Genomic DNA, 15,299 nt, shown 5'->3' on the forward strand with positions numbered 1-15,299 from the left:
GGGTGGAGGCAGAGAGAGGCAGGCGGCTTTTGCTCAGGTCTTTTGCCACAAACGATGAGAAAAAAAGTCCTCAGATGTTCGAAGTGGTGCGAAAATGAAGCACAAGTCACAACAAAGAGTGATAGCAAATGTCTGGAGCTAAACCACTGTGCAGCCGCAGAGGACCACGGCTTGCTAACATGTTGGGTGAGGACATTAGTCAAGGTTTACAGAATTAAAGAATCAATACTGCAGCAGCAATGAAGGCAAACACTGATATTTGGATTCATCTTCATGCCGGCCGAGGATATCGAACTGCATTGCTTGCCCAAAAACCCACGTGGGCCATAAATCTCAAATGTCAAAAAGTGGATGAATGCACGACTGAATAATTCAGTTTGGATTGAGAAAATGTAGAGGATAAATCTGGGGGCCTACTCACAACATCTGTAATAAAAATGAATTTGTCTGATGGCAAAGACAGATAGAATTACAGATAGGGTTATGATATTTTGATGTGAACCCTGTATAAACTAGCACTCCAAAGTCTCGAACAAAAACATGCCACAGTCTTGAGGGTTGAGCTAATAGGACTGAAGCATGAAACCCTTTTGGCAAATTGATAAAACCCCTGTCAGAGAGGGGTAAACCAGACAGAGCAATGTAAGTTTGCTGAACTATTTTTGAATGTTTTAAATATAGTTAGACTTTGTCATGTATTTTGGGGGGTGGTCATGTAATAGGACAAAGTGTGAAAGAGCCTTGGGGAGGCTCCAGCATTTACTGCATAAGAAAAAACTAGGCACCATCTGCTTGTTGTTTTATTTCTGTCATCACTATTTCGATGTAGAAGTACAACCCTGCACGTAATGATTTCTCATGCACAGTAACATCCAATTTTCTGATAAATCCAGACACACAGCATAGCTCAATCTAATAAGGGATGCAGCAAACATTAGCATATCACACATGCTGCACCTACTGTATCTGTTGATCACAAACGCATCTCATAACAACTCCAACTGTCATACTGCCACAGAGAAGGCTTTGGAGATGGGTGTGCTATACTTTGAGACAGGTGGGATGAAACGCAATGCACCAACAGCAGTCAAGCTAGAGGCGTATTTCAGTGTTCCTTTCCACATCTCACAAACTTCACGTTCCGGATGGTTTGACAGATTGGGTTCTGCAATGGGCCCCTATGTCTGTTCTTTTAATGTTCAACAAAGAGGCAGGACTAAGTAGCATCAAGGTTTGAACAAAGTAAAGAAAGACTCAAAAACTGGTTCTCTGACATGTTTTTCCACAAACACATCCAACATAGACAGTTTGTACAATCTTTGAGATGTGAAAAGGCTGTTATACATGCAGAATACATGGATGATCACTGTTCAAACCCTACTGAGGATGAATAAAGTTGCCCCTGCCAACTGTTGGTGCACATTCAAGATGCCTTTAAAAGACTAGATTCAAGAAGCAGGAAGGATGTGAGTTTTACAGACAGTCATAGCTGCTGTCTTAAATAGACAGCTTTAAAGTTTGAGGATCTGGGACAAATGGACACAGATTTATACCTTTGTGTCTGTAGCTACAGTAGAGCTCATAAAACCTCCTCAGAAATGTTCATACACACTAGGGCTATGGAGATACCAGTCAGTTTGAGCTTCTTGGGTTTTTCTCTACGAGTTTTTGAGGCTACCAGGGATTGAGAGAGCACAGTTCAAATTCAATATCAGCACCATGCACGGGATCATTTTGACACTTAGGTTTAGGGTTAGGATTAGGTTTTTAATCAAACAATATCACTTTGTTTACGAATCTCCCCCCTCCTGATCAAACCCAATGCAACCACAGCACCTACACCCTTAAGAAACCTAGAAAACATTCAGTGTGCATACGTATTAAAAGCAATGAGGTTTTTAAAGCATGCCCAGCCACATGAACACTTTGTGTGGTTCAGCCAGTGAACCTCATTAACCTCTTGAACCTCACCAGTCCCTTTGGTAGTATCTTGTAAATTACTACTATATATTCAGAAACTGAGGTGATGATGAATACATGATATAAAAAAAGGCTGAAAATCTTCACGTAGCAACCAAGCCTTGTAGAGTAGTTTTGGGCATCCAGTAATGCAAATGGATATTAATCTATAAAATTCTTCAAAGTAATTTATCAATCTTTAAAAGACTCACATTCATCAGTAGCTCCTGGCAGCTGAGGCCACTTCATAGAGATGTACACTAAAGTTGCAATAGCTGCTGTGAACCAAGTTGTTGCCTAATAAAAGCTCACCTGAACCTGCTTATTTAGGAACTAACTTCATCGAATTAAAAAAAACAAAAACATTGCAGTGGGTAGTGAATCAGAAAAGAGAGTTAAACTCCTACCTGTTCAATGAATAATACGACCTTTGACTGAGTGGGTGTGGGTGTGCAGTACAACTTTGAAGAATGATAGCTAGTTCAAATGAATTCTGGGTAATGCTAGATGATGTTTCGTCAGGATATTAGTTTTAGATAGATATTAGTAATATTATTGCATACCACGTCATGTGTCGTCCTCCTGATGATTATATAAGGGCTTAAAATCAGACTCTGCACCACAACACGGGATGTTGATACATTTGCACTGTATCTCTTCATTTAAACTCAATATATTTAAAGATGTATCTTCATCAGAGTGGTGTTTTTTTTTTCCTTTTCAGCACAATATCTAAAAACTAATCTTGACCTGATGATTGTTTAAAATTGGAAACAAGTTAACAAGACAGTATTTCACTACACTTCCCAATGTCAAAATGAACAATATTTGTAACATATTTACCTGAAGATAAAATGTGACTTGCTAGAAACATGAGACTGAGAAAAGATGGATTAAAAACAGCTGCTCTGCATCTACAAATTGTATCAGCTGTTACATCTGCAGCGCATCATGTTATCTCAACCTCAATAATGGAAATAACAAAGTTGAATGAGAAGAAAAAATCAATCATAACCATGCTAAGCCTGACGCTATTGCTGAAAGAAACATCAAAGAAAGTCCCCAGACTCTGTTGCTCGAAGATACAGTTATAAACCAAGCAAACCAATACTCCAGGTATAATTACCAGTTTCTTAGATGCATCTCTTTGCAAATGCAAGCGACTGTGTGAGATTAACAAATGGGTGAGTGAATTTGAATTGAAAAAAAACTAAGCAACGGCAACATTTATATGCCCAAAACAAAACAAAAAATGAATAAACATAAAAAAACAAAGCAACAAAAAATATATAAATATCCAGTAAAAAACTCTAATCTGACAGTGTTAAACTAAGGACTCTGCTGAAGGCCGATAGTGTAACCTCGGCTATTTTCAAAATGAAAGGGACACAAATTGTCATTGACAACTGGAACGACGATTGTGAGCTGGAGAGGGTTTAATGTCAAAACAGTAGTCTGGCAAACTGACAATGCACACTACCCTGAGGCCTGCTTCTTATAATTGCAGTCATTTTACTGCCTTGTATTATAGCACTGAATTCTCCAGATTATAGTGTGTGTGACCTCCTGATTCTGTAACCCAGCAATAACTCAATGCTCTATGTGTATTTGATAGTTTCATTATGTATGTTTCACTTTCTTATGTGTGTGCACCAGCACGACAAAGACAAGTCCATGTATTATACTTGACAATTAACGTAACTCTGATTGATGACAGAACAAGAAATTAATTTAGTTTATTCAATTAATGTGCAAATTAAACATGACACCTGTTCATCAAAAGTGTAAGACTTCATGAGCAGCAAAAGGCTGTCCTCTTCCCCAAAATAGCTGAGTAGCATGGAATTGTAGCGAGCCTTGCACCCTGGTGACTTACTCACTGATTTATTCTGTCATTACTGTGAATGATCGGCCCTTCAAAACTCTCCTATTATGTGCAGATGGGATGATGAACCATATTTCATTTTGGTTCAAGTATTTATTGCTGTGATTCAGGGTAAAGACCACCTGCCTGTAGCCCTAAAGGCCAAAACACACTGATGCCAAGCAGCACACATACAAACAGCTGCTCTTATTATTTCATATGTACAACCCGTACACTGACAGTGGCCAGGTGTGTGTTGATACACTGTTCCGCAACACTTCATGCCACTATCCTAAGTTTTTCCAGTATTGCTGTCCTTGGAAAAAAAATAAATCTGAAGAAAAGCTGTTTTGTACTTGCACTACAATGTTGGCCCAATTAAAGTTATGGTTGGTTTATCTGCTTTTATAACTAATGTCACAGCTCTGATTATTATTTTTTCAAGTTATCAATCAAAAATAGACAACAGCTACAGTATAGGCAACTCAACCTTCGTATTTTGTTGTCCTGTGTTGTACTCATACAACTGGAGTTACATCTAGGTAACTACTATACTGACACACTGCAGCGTGATCCTTCTTATTGGTGCTAGGGGCGGTACTTGAGGCGCTTCACATAATACGCTGAGGCAGCAATGTGTTTTCAGCTTAAGAGGTCACCTCTCTGCCCCACATGTAAACACATTAACACTTATACTGCATATGACCATTTCCATTAAACCCAGAGCTCATTTCTTACCGTTCTGAATGTCCAGTACGTGGTGTTTGTCCAACATCCATCCTCCCATGTTGGCAGCATCCAGTTCATAGCCTTGTAGTACTGCCGTCCTCTTCTCCCAGAGCACCACATCAAGGCAGGACTCGTATTCATATCCCACTGACACTGAAAGTAATGATGGCAGGTGCCTACGGTGAGCAAGGTTGCTATCTCCTTACCTGACACTTATGGTAGCAATGAGGCTTGCAGTATATAAGACATTCAGCACACGTTATGGGATTTTTTTCTGTATTTGCTGGTTCTGCTTCCTCTTTGACTATGTAATTTTCTCCAGCTGGGATGATTTTAGAAGGCCCGTGGGATTTCTAGTGTCTCACCTGCACAGTTTGTTTTATGTGCTTGCCTCTCATTCGTCTGTTTTATCTTGTGTAAATGCAAATAAACCACAACATGAAATGCATGTAAAATGGCATGAATTATTTAAAAGATAAAGACTCAGATGGAGAACATTATTGTAAATATCATAAACGCACTGATATGGTTGCAGCTATAAGCCATGAGTAAATTCAGTTGATTGTCTGAGCTGCAAGGGTTTTTTCCTCTGAAATATATTCATCCTTCTTAACAAAAAGTCCCTCAGCCTATTTCAGACTTTAAAAAGTTTTTTCTACACAGCACTGAGATGCAGTATTACAAAATAGTGGCTCTAAAAAAACAAGTTATTGCGAACACAAGTGCACACTAATGTACTGCTAATGATTACATTGTGATTATACAAAGAAGAACATAATTAAAATGTTATGTATGAGTCAATCAAATCATTTTGTTGATGTTTGTCATTTGTCAACTACTGCTCCTTGCTCGTCTTCAGAACCACTGCCTCATAAGCAATATTTTAGTCAGGGAGCTGCTGCTGAAATATCATACATGCAAAACAAAGAAGTCAGCAAAAGAGCAGTGGCCTTCAAAAATGCAGCACTGGGGGATTTCAGGATTTCACACCACCTGCTAAATCTTTATTGCATGATAACAAAAGCAGTCCCTGGGTAAATAATCCTCAATTTAAAAAACATAAAATCAATCTTCAAAAGTTCAACCAAAGTTCATCGCCTGAAGGTAGTGCAAATATCTGGCAGTGAACCTATGCTTACACAACATCTTCAGACGGAAGCTTCACAGCGGGTAACTCACCCACAGCCTCCGCCAGGCCAAAGACCTTCTGATTGTAGGCGTCTGTTTTATCCCAGATGAAGGTGTAGGAGAGGTCGGGGAAGGCAGGAAAAGACTTCTGGAACTGTCGGCCCATGACGGCCACCATCAGGTGCACCTTCATCAGGCCAAAGGGTAGACGGTCCTGGGTCAGGAGCACCTTGAGGATGGGCTTGTAGCCAGCTGCCCTGGAGCTCAGGTAGACCAGGTTGAGGTCGCTGCCTGGTATGGCCACTTGCTCATGAAGGACCTATGATTTTAATTAGTTGTCAGACGGGTGCCAAATACACAGTGTGAAGTGTAGACTTAAGAAACAGGAGCAACAGGAGTTTGCTCTCATTTAATGTTGAGGATGACTCAAACTATATAATTCTATTATATGCATTACAGTTAAACATTATGATTTAGTGTTGAGCACCTAAAACATTAAAATGAATTCTTATTCCAAACCACACACTATATAAATATTCTCACTGACCAAACTCCACATGCAATAAATGCACACTATATTGCCAAAAGTATTCACTCACCCATCCAAATAATTGAAATTGAGTGTTCCAATCACTTCCATGGCCACAGGTGTATATAATCAAGCATGCAGACTGTTTCTACAAACATTTGTGAAAGACTGGGTTGCACTCAGGAGCTCAGTGAATTCCAGCGTGGTACTGTGATAGGATGCCACCTGTCCAGTCGTGAAATTTCCTCGTTCCCAAATATTCCACAGTCAACTGTCAGTGGTATTATAATAAAGCGATTGGGAACGACAGCAACTCAGCCATGAAGTGATAGGCCATGTAAAATGACAGAGCAGGGGCAGCGGATGCTGGGGCGCATAGTGCGCAGAGGTCGCCAACTTTCTGCAGAGTCAATCACTACAGACCTCCAAACTTCATGTGCCCTTCAGATTAGCTCAAGAGCAGTGCGTAGAGAGCTTCATGGAATGGGTTTCTATGGTCGAGCACCTGCTCCAAGCAATACATCACAAAGTGCAATTCAAAGCGTTGGATACAGAGGTGTAAAGCACGCCGCCACTGGACTCTAGAGCAGTGGAGACGTGTTCTCTGGAGTGACGAATCGCGCTTCACCATCTGTGTTTGCTAGTTGCCAGGAGAACGGTACTTGTCTGACTGCATTGTGCCAAGTGTAAAGTTTGGTGGAGGGGGGATTATGGTGTGGGGTTGTTTTTTAGGAGCTGGGCTTGGACTCTTATTTCCAGTTAAAGGAACTCTGAATGCTTCAGCATACCAACAGATTTTGGACAATTCCATGCTCCCAACTTTGTGAGAACAGTTTGGGGATGCCCTCTTCCTGTTCCAACATGACTGTTCACCAGTGCACAAAGCAAAGTCCATAAAGACATGGATGAGAGAGTTTGGTGTGGATGAACTTGATTGGCCTGCACATAGTCCTGACCTCAACCCGATAAAACACCTTTGGGATAAATTAGAGTGGAGACTGAGAGCCAGGCCTCCTCGTCCAACATCAGTGTTCGCATCACAAATGCACTTCTGGAAGAATGGTCAAAAATTCCCATAAACACACTCCTAAACCTTGTAAGGAAAGCCTTCCCAGAAGAGTTGACGCTGTTATAGCTGCAAAGGGTGGACCGACATTATATCACTTAAGTTCATATGCGAGTCAATGCAGGTGAGTCAATACTTTTGGCAATATAGTGCAGCTTCCATTATTTGAGCAAATGAAGTACTTTTACTTGGGGAAGACAGCTCAAATAATTGACTTCTATTCTCTTTTTTCCCTTCAGAGCTCAAGTCATTGACCAGGTTTCCCCTCAGCCTGCCAATACTCTCATGGTGAAGCATTTCTAAGCAATTCCGATTTTCCTCCGTCAAATGCAACACAGACCTATTTCTAAACAGCAAAAGCTGCAGAGTCACATTTTATATTTAGGGATTTTCAACTCTGATTTGTGCCAAATGGGTACAAGCCAAATTCCTGAGGCATGCAACCTCCATGTGTGATGTGGCCTCAGAATTTATCTGTGTTGCTCTGAGACAATTTATGGCTTAGTATTTGGGGAGACGGCTGAATTCAATCAAAGCTCAAAGGCGAACTGAAAGGCAAATCTGACTGTTCAAAATAAGGGAGAGAAGCTGTGGTAAAAGACAGATAACAGCATTTATCATTATTCTGTGCTTGCATTTTTTCAACACTGGTACCATAATATTGGGATCAAGTATGAGTCAAATTATTAAAGTCACTGAAAATAATCAAATATGAGCAGAAATTTGGACTTAGACAATACAAGTGTTGTGATGTGACACAACCTAACATGTTCCCATATCAACTCTTGTCACAGCAGTCTCACCTGGGTCTCGGGGATGATGGGACTGTCCTCTGGGGAGGTCTTGTATAGAGTGGAGAGGGGTGTGGCCAGGATGAGAGGGTTTGGTCTCAGCAGACCTGTCAGGTAACAGCTGGGGATGTCATTTTCTTCTCGCTTCATCACCACTGTGTCCATCACATGGAAAACGTTCCAGGGTATCCACACTGTGCGATGCAGTGTGGGGAACGGAGCACGCTCGTAACTCAGCGTCAAAGAAGCCCCACCATTGGCCAAGAGATCAAACCTTTACAAATTATAATGAAATGGAAATAGCTGATTAATGATGCTGATTTGATAAAAAAAATACATTTTCTATAATTGTACAACATTTAACAGTATACTCAGAAAGTTCCAAACAATCTGGGCCTAATTTTGTAGTTTCTGCTATAATTTCCATGGGTTACAGTGACAGTCCACCTGCTATAATTTCCATGGGTTACGGTGACAGTCCACTTGCAGGAGTATTTGCTGAGATCTTGGAACATGGCAATAAATAAATAAAGTGGTCAAAGAAGCAGACCACCACATTATTTAAAGCACTGTATTTGTTTATAAATCCAAAAGTAAGCATGTCCAAAATATCAGTAATGATCATGAATTTCAAAGGAAATCTGTTTGTGCACAGATTTATGGTTAAAAGTAAATAAAGAGGTCAGTCTGTAAACCAAGATGTTTTCTTTTTCCATCTTTTTTTTAGGATTTTAAGACACCAAGATCTCAGCAAATAACTTTGTGTGTAAGTTATAATTATCACCAACAAGAATGATGGACCAAATTCTTATAATTGTAGACTTTCCCTTTAAGTGCAAAGTAGCTAAGTAAATATTTATTTCAAGTCTGAGTCTGATGATGCTTTTTCAATGGAAGGGAGAACTTTTCTATATTCCCTCTGAACAGCCTCCATATATTATTATCAGTCACTGAATCTAATTTATGACTTTTGTTTAACCAGGCATGCTGTAAGAAGACACTTTATGGTTGAATTTGGTTTGAGTCTTGAGTCTTGGGAGTTCTGGTTTTAATTAGTACGACATTACTCAGGGAAAAGTTACTGGTTTGGAAATGAAGGGCGAGTCTTTGAAGTGCTGCTCTATATATTCGGCGAGCTCCACTACCCAGGGGGTAAAGTATCTGTGTGGTGACATTGCATGCATTCACATGCACAAAGACACACACCCTCACAGATTTGAGTGCTTATGCACATCTATCATGCACGCACCCACACCCAGAATGACACGCACACACACACACACACGTACACTCACGCCCATGCCAACATCCAAGCTGTGCAGCTGACCTAAAACGGCTCCCTTCTCGAGCTCTCTCCACTTTGGGCAGTGGGGAGCTCACAGCTGCAAGAGGCCAGGCTTTGATGCCCCCCCCTCCCCTTCTTAACACACTGAGCGGATCTGTTGGCTAACCAAGTGTGATTATCCCCAACCATTTATCACGCTCCTTGTCAGAAGAGTTACAGGGCGGAATATCTGAAGAAATCAGCTAATCCTCAGCTATCTGGGGACTCAAGGATTGTGCTACATAACAACAGCTGTACAATTCTCTGTCACTCATAAGCCTTTTATTCCACACTGGCAACACATAAATACAACCTCTATCTGCTGAATTTGAATGAAGGTTTGGTTCACTATCTCCAGAACCCATCTGCAAAATAAAGCTCCTACCTGAGGTGAACCCTTCTTGTAAAATATGTGACATGCGTTTGTCTTATATGTGTTTGCACTTCCATTATTAAGGACCCATCTGTGGTAATATCACAAGAAGGTCAGACAGTAATCCCACGTTTTACTACACCGCGGGCAGATTGATTCTACCCTTGCTGATTCAATGCATTTTAAACAGCCTGGTTCAAAATGGCCTCCACCATTGTGACATTTGCATGAGGAATTGTTGGAGGGCACAATATGTTGCGGTTTCGATTTGTTTTGAGTGCTGTTTGGATAATGGCCAGAACGACTCTCCCACTGTTGGACAGCCCTTTTTGCATTTCTTTCTTACCAGTCTAGGGACAGCAGTCCAGGCCACACATAAAATCATTGCAAGGGCAAAGGTTGAACCTAAAGCCTGTGCTGCCTACAAGAGACTGCTCATGTTTTTTGGACATGTAAATCGTGGTTGATAAATGCAGACGGGCCACTGTGTGCCTCTGCATGCTGCACCTACTTATGCATGTGTGTACACAGAAACACCCTTACATGCCATCTTGTCGCGTGATGGTGTAGCCGTACTCCGGGTAGTGCTGGAAAGACACGTTAACTCCAATCAGCGGCGTCCCGTCTCCAGTAAGGACTTGACCCCGGATGACTGATGCCAGGCTGTGTCGGCAAACAAACACACAAAAAAAACAGAGTAAACAAACAACACCGCAGCATCAACACTGCTAACAACCGCCATCCCTTTGCCAGCGGCCGAGCACTGAGGTATGATTTATTGGCCGTTAGGAACACACACACGTCAGTAGTTATTATTCATGAAAATGTCACCTTACAGAGCACCTCTCTCTTTTCACTGCTTTCAAAAGTCCATAATTCAGTGTGATGAGGTTTTCAAGACACAGAGGACTGTTTGCTTTTGCAGCATCTTGCTCATGTATTGCAACATTTATGTTCCATAAGGACACATACATGAATGCATCTTCTTCACGCTCAACCCCTATTTGTATTAAACATAATAAGTTGTGACAATATATGATGTACAAAGCCATTTGTAGCCCTTTAGGGCAATTCAGTTTATAAACCCGGTACCAAAAAGGAGAACACACAGCATATTATCTGGCTAACGAGATTCACAATGAAATTATCATTCTGCTAAATAAAGTCAACTCTGTAAATGAAGTGTGCAATACACTCCGCAGTGGGCCAATCAAATGAGATTCATGAGTGAAATATTCACAGTATTGTTATCACTCTGACCTCACAGATTCAAGTCTCTCCCCTCACTTGTATTTCCAAGAGGCTGTGATCCGAACGTGATTTTTCTTGCAAGTACTTTTGCTTCCAAAAAAAGACCCTTTTCTCAGTGTCATACCCGGGTTTTGTGCTCGTCTGCGTGATAAATGTCTGTGGTAATGCTTGTGATGTAAGATAATATATATCAACAAGAATTGTGTTAAAACAAGCTCTTCAACTCAGTTACAGATATTCTCTTGATGTGAGCGGTTGCAAAACTCGGTGGTTGACATGTCAAGAGGCATTTTATAGGAATTCAGAACAACAAAATGCAATGCTTGAGGCATTGTTGGGAAGTAAAAAAGAAAAAAATGAAAAGGATTTGAAGAGAGAAATGCAGTGCCACAATAGAAAAAAAACAAAACACATTGCCAGAGAAGTTTTGAAAGGTGAAGTCATAAATAGTGCAGATGTGAAAAGAAATTTGAAAAAAAAAAAAAAAAAAAATCACTTGTGAAGTCAAGTATTTAGTTGATGTTAGACGCCCAGCCCCCCCCCAAAAAAAAAATAAAAAAATAAATGAATATACATATATATATATATATATATATATATATATATATATATATATATATATAACATTTTTATAGTCAAAGTTTTCTGAACACCCTCCTTTCCTCAAGTATTTGCCTGGTGGCAGCCTAATATAACCTGTCTCCTGCTGCTGGCAAAAGAGCAGTACCACTGGTGCAGGTAGGAGGGTTAAATGCCTCACTTAAGGGCATCTCTCTGGTAGTTACTCTAGCATGGGAGAGCATTACTCTTTTACTTTCCCCACCCAGATTTACCCTGCCAGCAAATGGATTTGCTTCTGGTCAAAAGGCTCTTCCACCCCCAGCATCCCCTCCCCCGCATTCACCTAAAAACCCTCTATTTTCCCTGGCATTTTTGCTTCATAAATCACAGACATGGGAGGCTCATACATGATTAAAGCCTCAGATATCCTCTGCGATTATTCAACATGACTGCAGGGCCTTCAGGTAAAACTCGCCTCATACTAGTCCCCGCTTCTCACAGCTACTGTATATTCTTAAGTGTGAAGTAATTTGAAAAGCGAGTCCTTTGTTTCTAAGGTAAGAGGGAATATTTCTCCATCAACATTTAATCATTTCCAACTTCTCAACCGTAGAGCAGAATTTTAAAAGTGCTCCCTCTGCATTAGTCACTGATGGGCAAAAGATGTCTCTTCTTTCCACTTTATCTTCAGGTCATTATGTATACAAGACGAGAATGATCAACAGTTTTAGCCTCTCTTATTCCGCTCCTGCTACAGGCCTGGCACTACCATCTCCGATCCTTTATTTACTGGTTCGAAGAACAAGGCCACTTAAGAGCTCCAGCAAAGGTTCGCTCTTTCTTTCCTGTGTCTCTATTAATCTTTTGAGAGGCAGACCGATGATACATGAGCCGAACCCCAAACAACACCACCTGCTGAAACCCCAGAAATGAATCATATAATTCATGCATTCTTATCTGTCATTGTCTCATGCAGGCTGTAGAAAAACACCATCTGAAAACCCAATGGGAGACTTGTGTGGAGACAAGTGATACGGCTAGGGAACTAGAGGGGGTGAAAAAAAAAAAAAAAAAGGAAAAAAAAAAACCTAGACCACAACACATGTTTTATTCTCTCTCTGTGCAATACAAGGGACAAGTTTACAGCAGAGTTCTGAAACCTGACCACACACTGAAGTCTGCTCCCTTTCTCTTGGCTCACCCAATGGCTTCTTAAAAAACAGAAGGAGAGCAATGACCTCTAACTGTTTCCCGTCTCTCTACCTTTAGACATCAGATACTCTACTACTAGACGTAACAATCACCGCTGCTGTTGGAAGTCTTGATGCTCCTCTGGCATTGTTCCAGTTCTTCAGAGTCTTTTTCAGAATAAATTCGCTGCCATGGCAGTAAAAAATATTCCCCCTACAGAAAAACCTCAAATGAATATTTAAAAATATGGGTCTCCAAACAAATTCTACCTCTCCTGAATTCTCAACATTATGTCACGACATTGTGTCGATGTCAATGTTGTGTTGTGATGGCCTTTTTTAATTTCATGCACCCAGTGTTTGTCCCGGTAAGAAGAGAAAAGGGTGTTTTGGTCTAAATTTAATATGCATGTTTGTTGAACTTCAAAAATGTGCCATTATGGTTTTGACTACAAAACTAACTTTGACAAGGAGATAAAAAGGCAAATGAATATTTTGAGCAAAAGAGCTAATGCCTCTGCCAGACATGAAATCGACAGTAAGCTGAAGACAATGAGGATGAGGATTACTGAGAACCCGACTGGGGGGGAATCGCCTCATTCTATATTTTCAGTAAAGCGTAGTATTTACATAAGGATTACTTTAAACTATTGGAGGAAATATTCCCAAAGCCTTCCACACACAGTTGGCAATCATTTTCCTCTCCATCAGCCACAAAACAAACTCTGCTCGTGATTCTGAACAGATGTGGGAGTGCACTGAGGTTTTGGTGAAAAATATGACTCTGTCCTCTCAGTTTGTATGTTGATGTAGCCTAATAGTATATTCACTGGGTAAGGTCTGCCTTTCCTTTTTATTTATATAACATTCTAAGTAAATGTCTTTACCTTGAATAAACACTGTGAAACTTTATTTCTTGCAACACATTGAAGAAAAATGTTTAGTAACTTTGTCAGATGTCATGATGAATAGTTTCCTTCATGGTCCTCAATGTCATCAATGTCATATTGTCTTTGAACCACAATAAAAACATCTATGTTCTGCACAGTAGGTAGCAATTTGTATCTATTGGGACAGGTAGCATAAAATAAATCCTATAACCATACTTGATGATATGAGATGATATAAACAAGACTAAAAATCCAAGGCCACAGTATCAGCCCTGCAAGGCTCTACCTACAGTAGGCACACATTTTAACATCAGCAAGTTGATGTTTATCTTGTACAATGCTTACCACTTTACCTAATTGTATTGTGTTTACATGCTAACATTTGCTTATTAGTACTAAAAACAAAGTACAGCTGGAAAGCCAATGGGAATATCATGGCTTCGGAAAAAAGGAAATATTGACGACATGGTGGTGCAAGATGAAATATTACGGGATCATCAATGTTATTACAATTCATCCTGAGGGAACCTACAGTAATTGTCTGTAACAAATTTCGTGCCAAATATCCATTCAGGATATTTCACTAAAAACCACAAGTGATTCAGAGAATCCATAAAATCCCAAGATTCTTCCACTGGGGACCATGAATGTCAAAATGTACAAAATCAGTTCAGGAGCTGTGGATATAAAAGACAGATTGACAGACTGTTGAAATGCTGCTAGCATGGCTAAAAACAGCCTGTTGTCCTACAAAACGGAGAAAAAAGGGACCATATGAATATTAGAAAAATATCTTATTACAGCAGCTATAGGTGTCGTAACTATGCATTTAAGCAAAAGTAAATAATGAATAAAACAAGAAATATATTAATTTTACATGTATTTATGTTTGATTTTATCATACAAAACATGCTGGCTCTTTGCAGACTCTCTGTGATGGGCCTGATTTAATGTGGTTTTCTGTTGGCGAGGGAGTTTATAGAAAGAAACTCTTTCTAGTTATTATCAAAGAGAAGTCTATTTAAGTGTGCTGGTCTCAGATATTCAAATATACTGTGTGATGGGTGGCCCACTGATGATCAAAAGAATTAGGTTTCTTATAGAGGATATACACTCAACAGCCATTTTGTTAGGTACACCTGTTCAACTGCTCGTTAACGCAAATATCTAATCAGTCAATCATGAGTTATCAACTCAGCGCACGGTCAAGAGCATCTGCTGAAGTTCAAACCAAGCATCGGATAAAGAGGAAAGTTGACTTTGAACGTGGCATAGTTGTTGGTGCCAAATGGGCAGGTTTGAGTATTTTAGAGGCTGCTGAACTACGGGATTTTCACACACAACCAGAGAATGGTCTGAAAGAGAAAATATCAAACGTTGCCTGGTCTGATTAGTTTTTTTCTGCTGCAACATTCAGATGGTGGGATCAGAATTTGATGTAAACAACTTGAAAGCATGGATCCATCCTGCCTTGTATCAATGGTTCAGGCTGCTGCTGGTGGTGGGGTAGTGGTGTAGTGGTGTGGGGGATATTTTCTTGGCACAGTTTGGGCCCCTTGATGCCAATTAAACATCATTAAATGCCACAGCCTACCTGAGTATTGTTGCTGAGTATGTCCATCTCTTTATAACCACAGCATACCC

At 40.2% G+C, this 15,299-nt stretch overlaps 1 protein-coding gene across 9 annotated transcripts in view; it reads right to left on the reverse strand.

Annotated features, from left to right (window-relative positions):
* Positions 1–15,299, reverse strand: part of si:dkey-237h12.3 (teneurin-3) — a 132,371-nt gene that overhangs the window by 27,602 nt on the left and 89,470 nt on the right. For all 9 annotated transcript variants that reach the window (XM_053323283.1, XM_053323282.1, XM_053323277.1 and 6 more), the window contains 4 exons: positions 10,307–10,426; positions 8,079–8,340; positions 5,732–5,999; positions 4,562–4,705 (listed from right to left, as the gene is read on the reverse strand). In XM_053323283.1, the coding sequence (XP_053179258.1) occupies positions 4,562–4,705; positions 5,732–5,999; positions 8,079–8,340; positions 10,307–10,426 (794 nt within the window). The remainder of the gene's footprint in view (positions 1–4,561; positions 4,706–5,731; positions 6,000–8,078; positions 8,341–10,306; positions 10,427–15,299) is intronic.

The sequence above is a fragment of the Scomber japonicus genome, chromosome 8, assembly GCF_027409825.1.
Source record: "Scomber japonicus isolate fScoJap1 chromosome 8, fScoJap1.pri, whole genome shotgun sequence".
Classification (NCBI taxonomy): domain Eukaryota; kingdom Metazoa; phylum Chordata; class Actinopteri; order Scombriformes; family Scombridae; genus Scomber; species Scomber japonicus.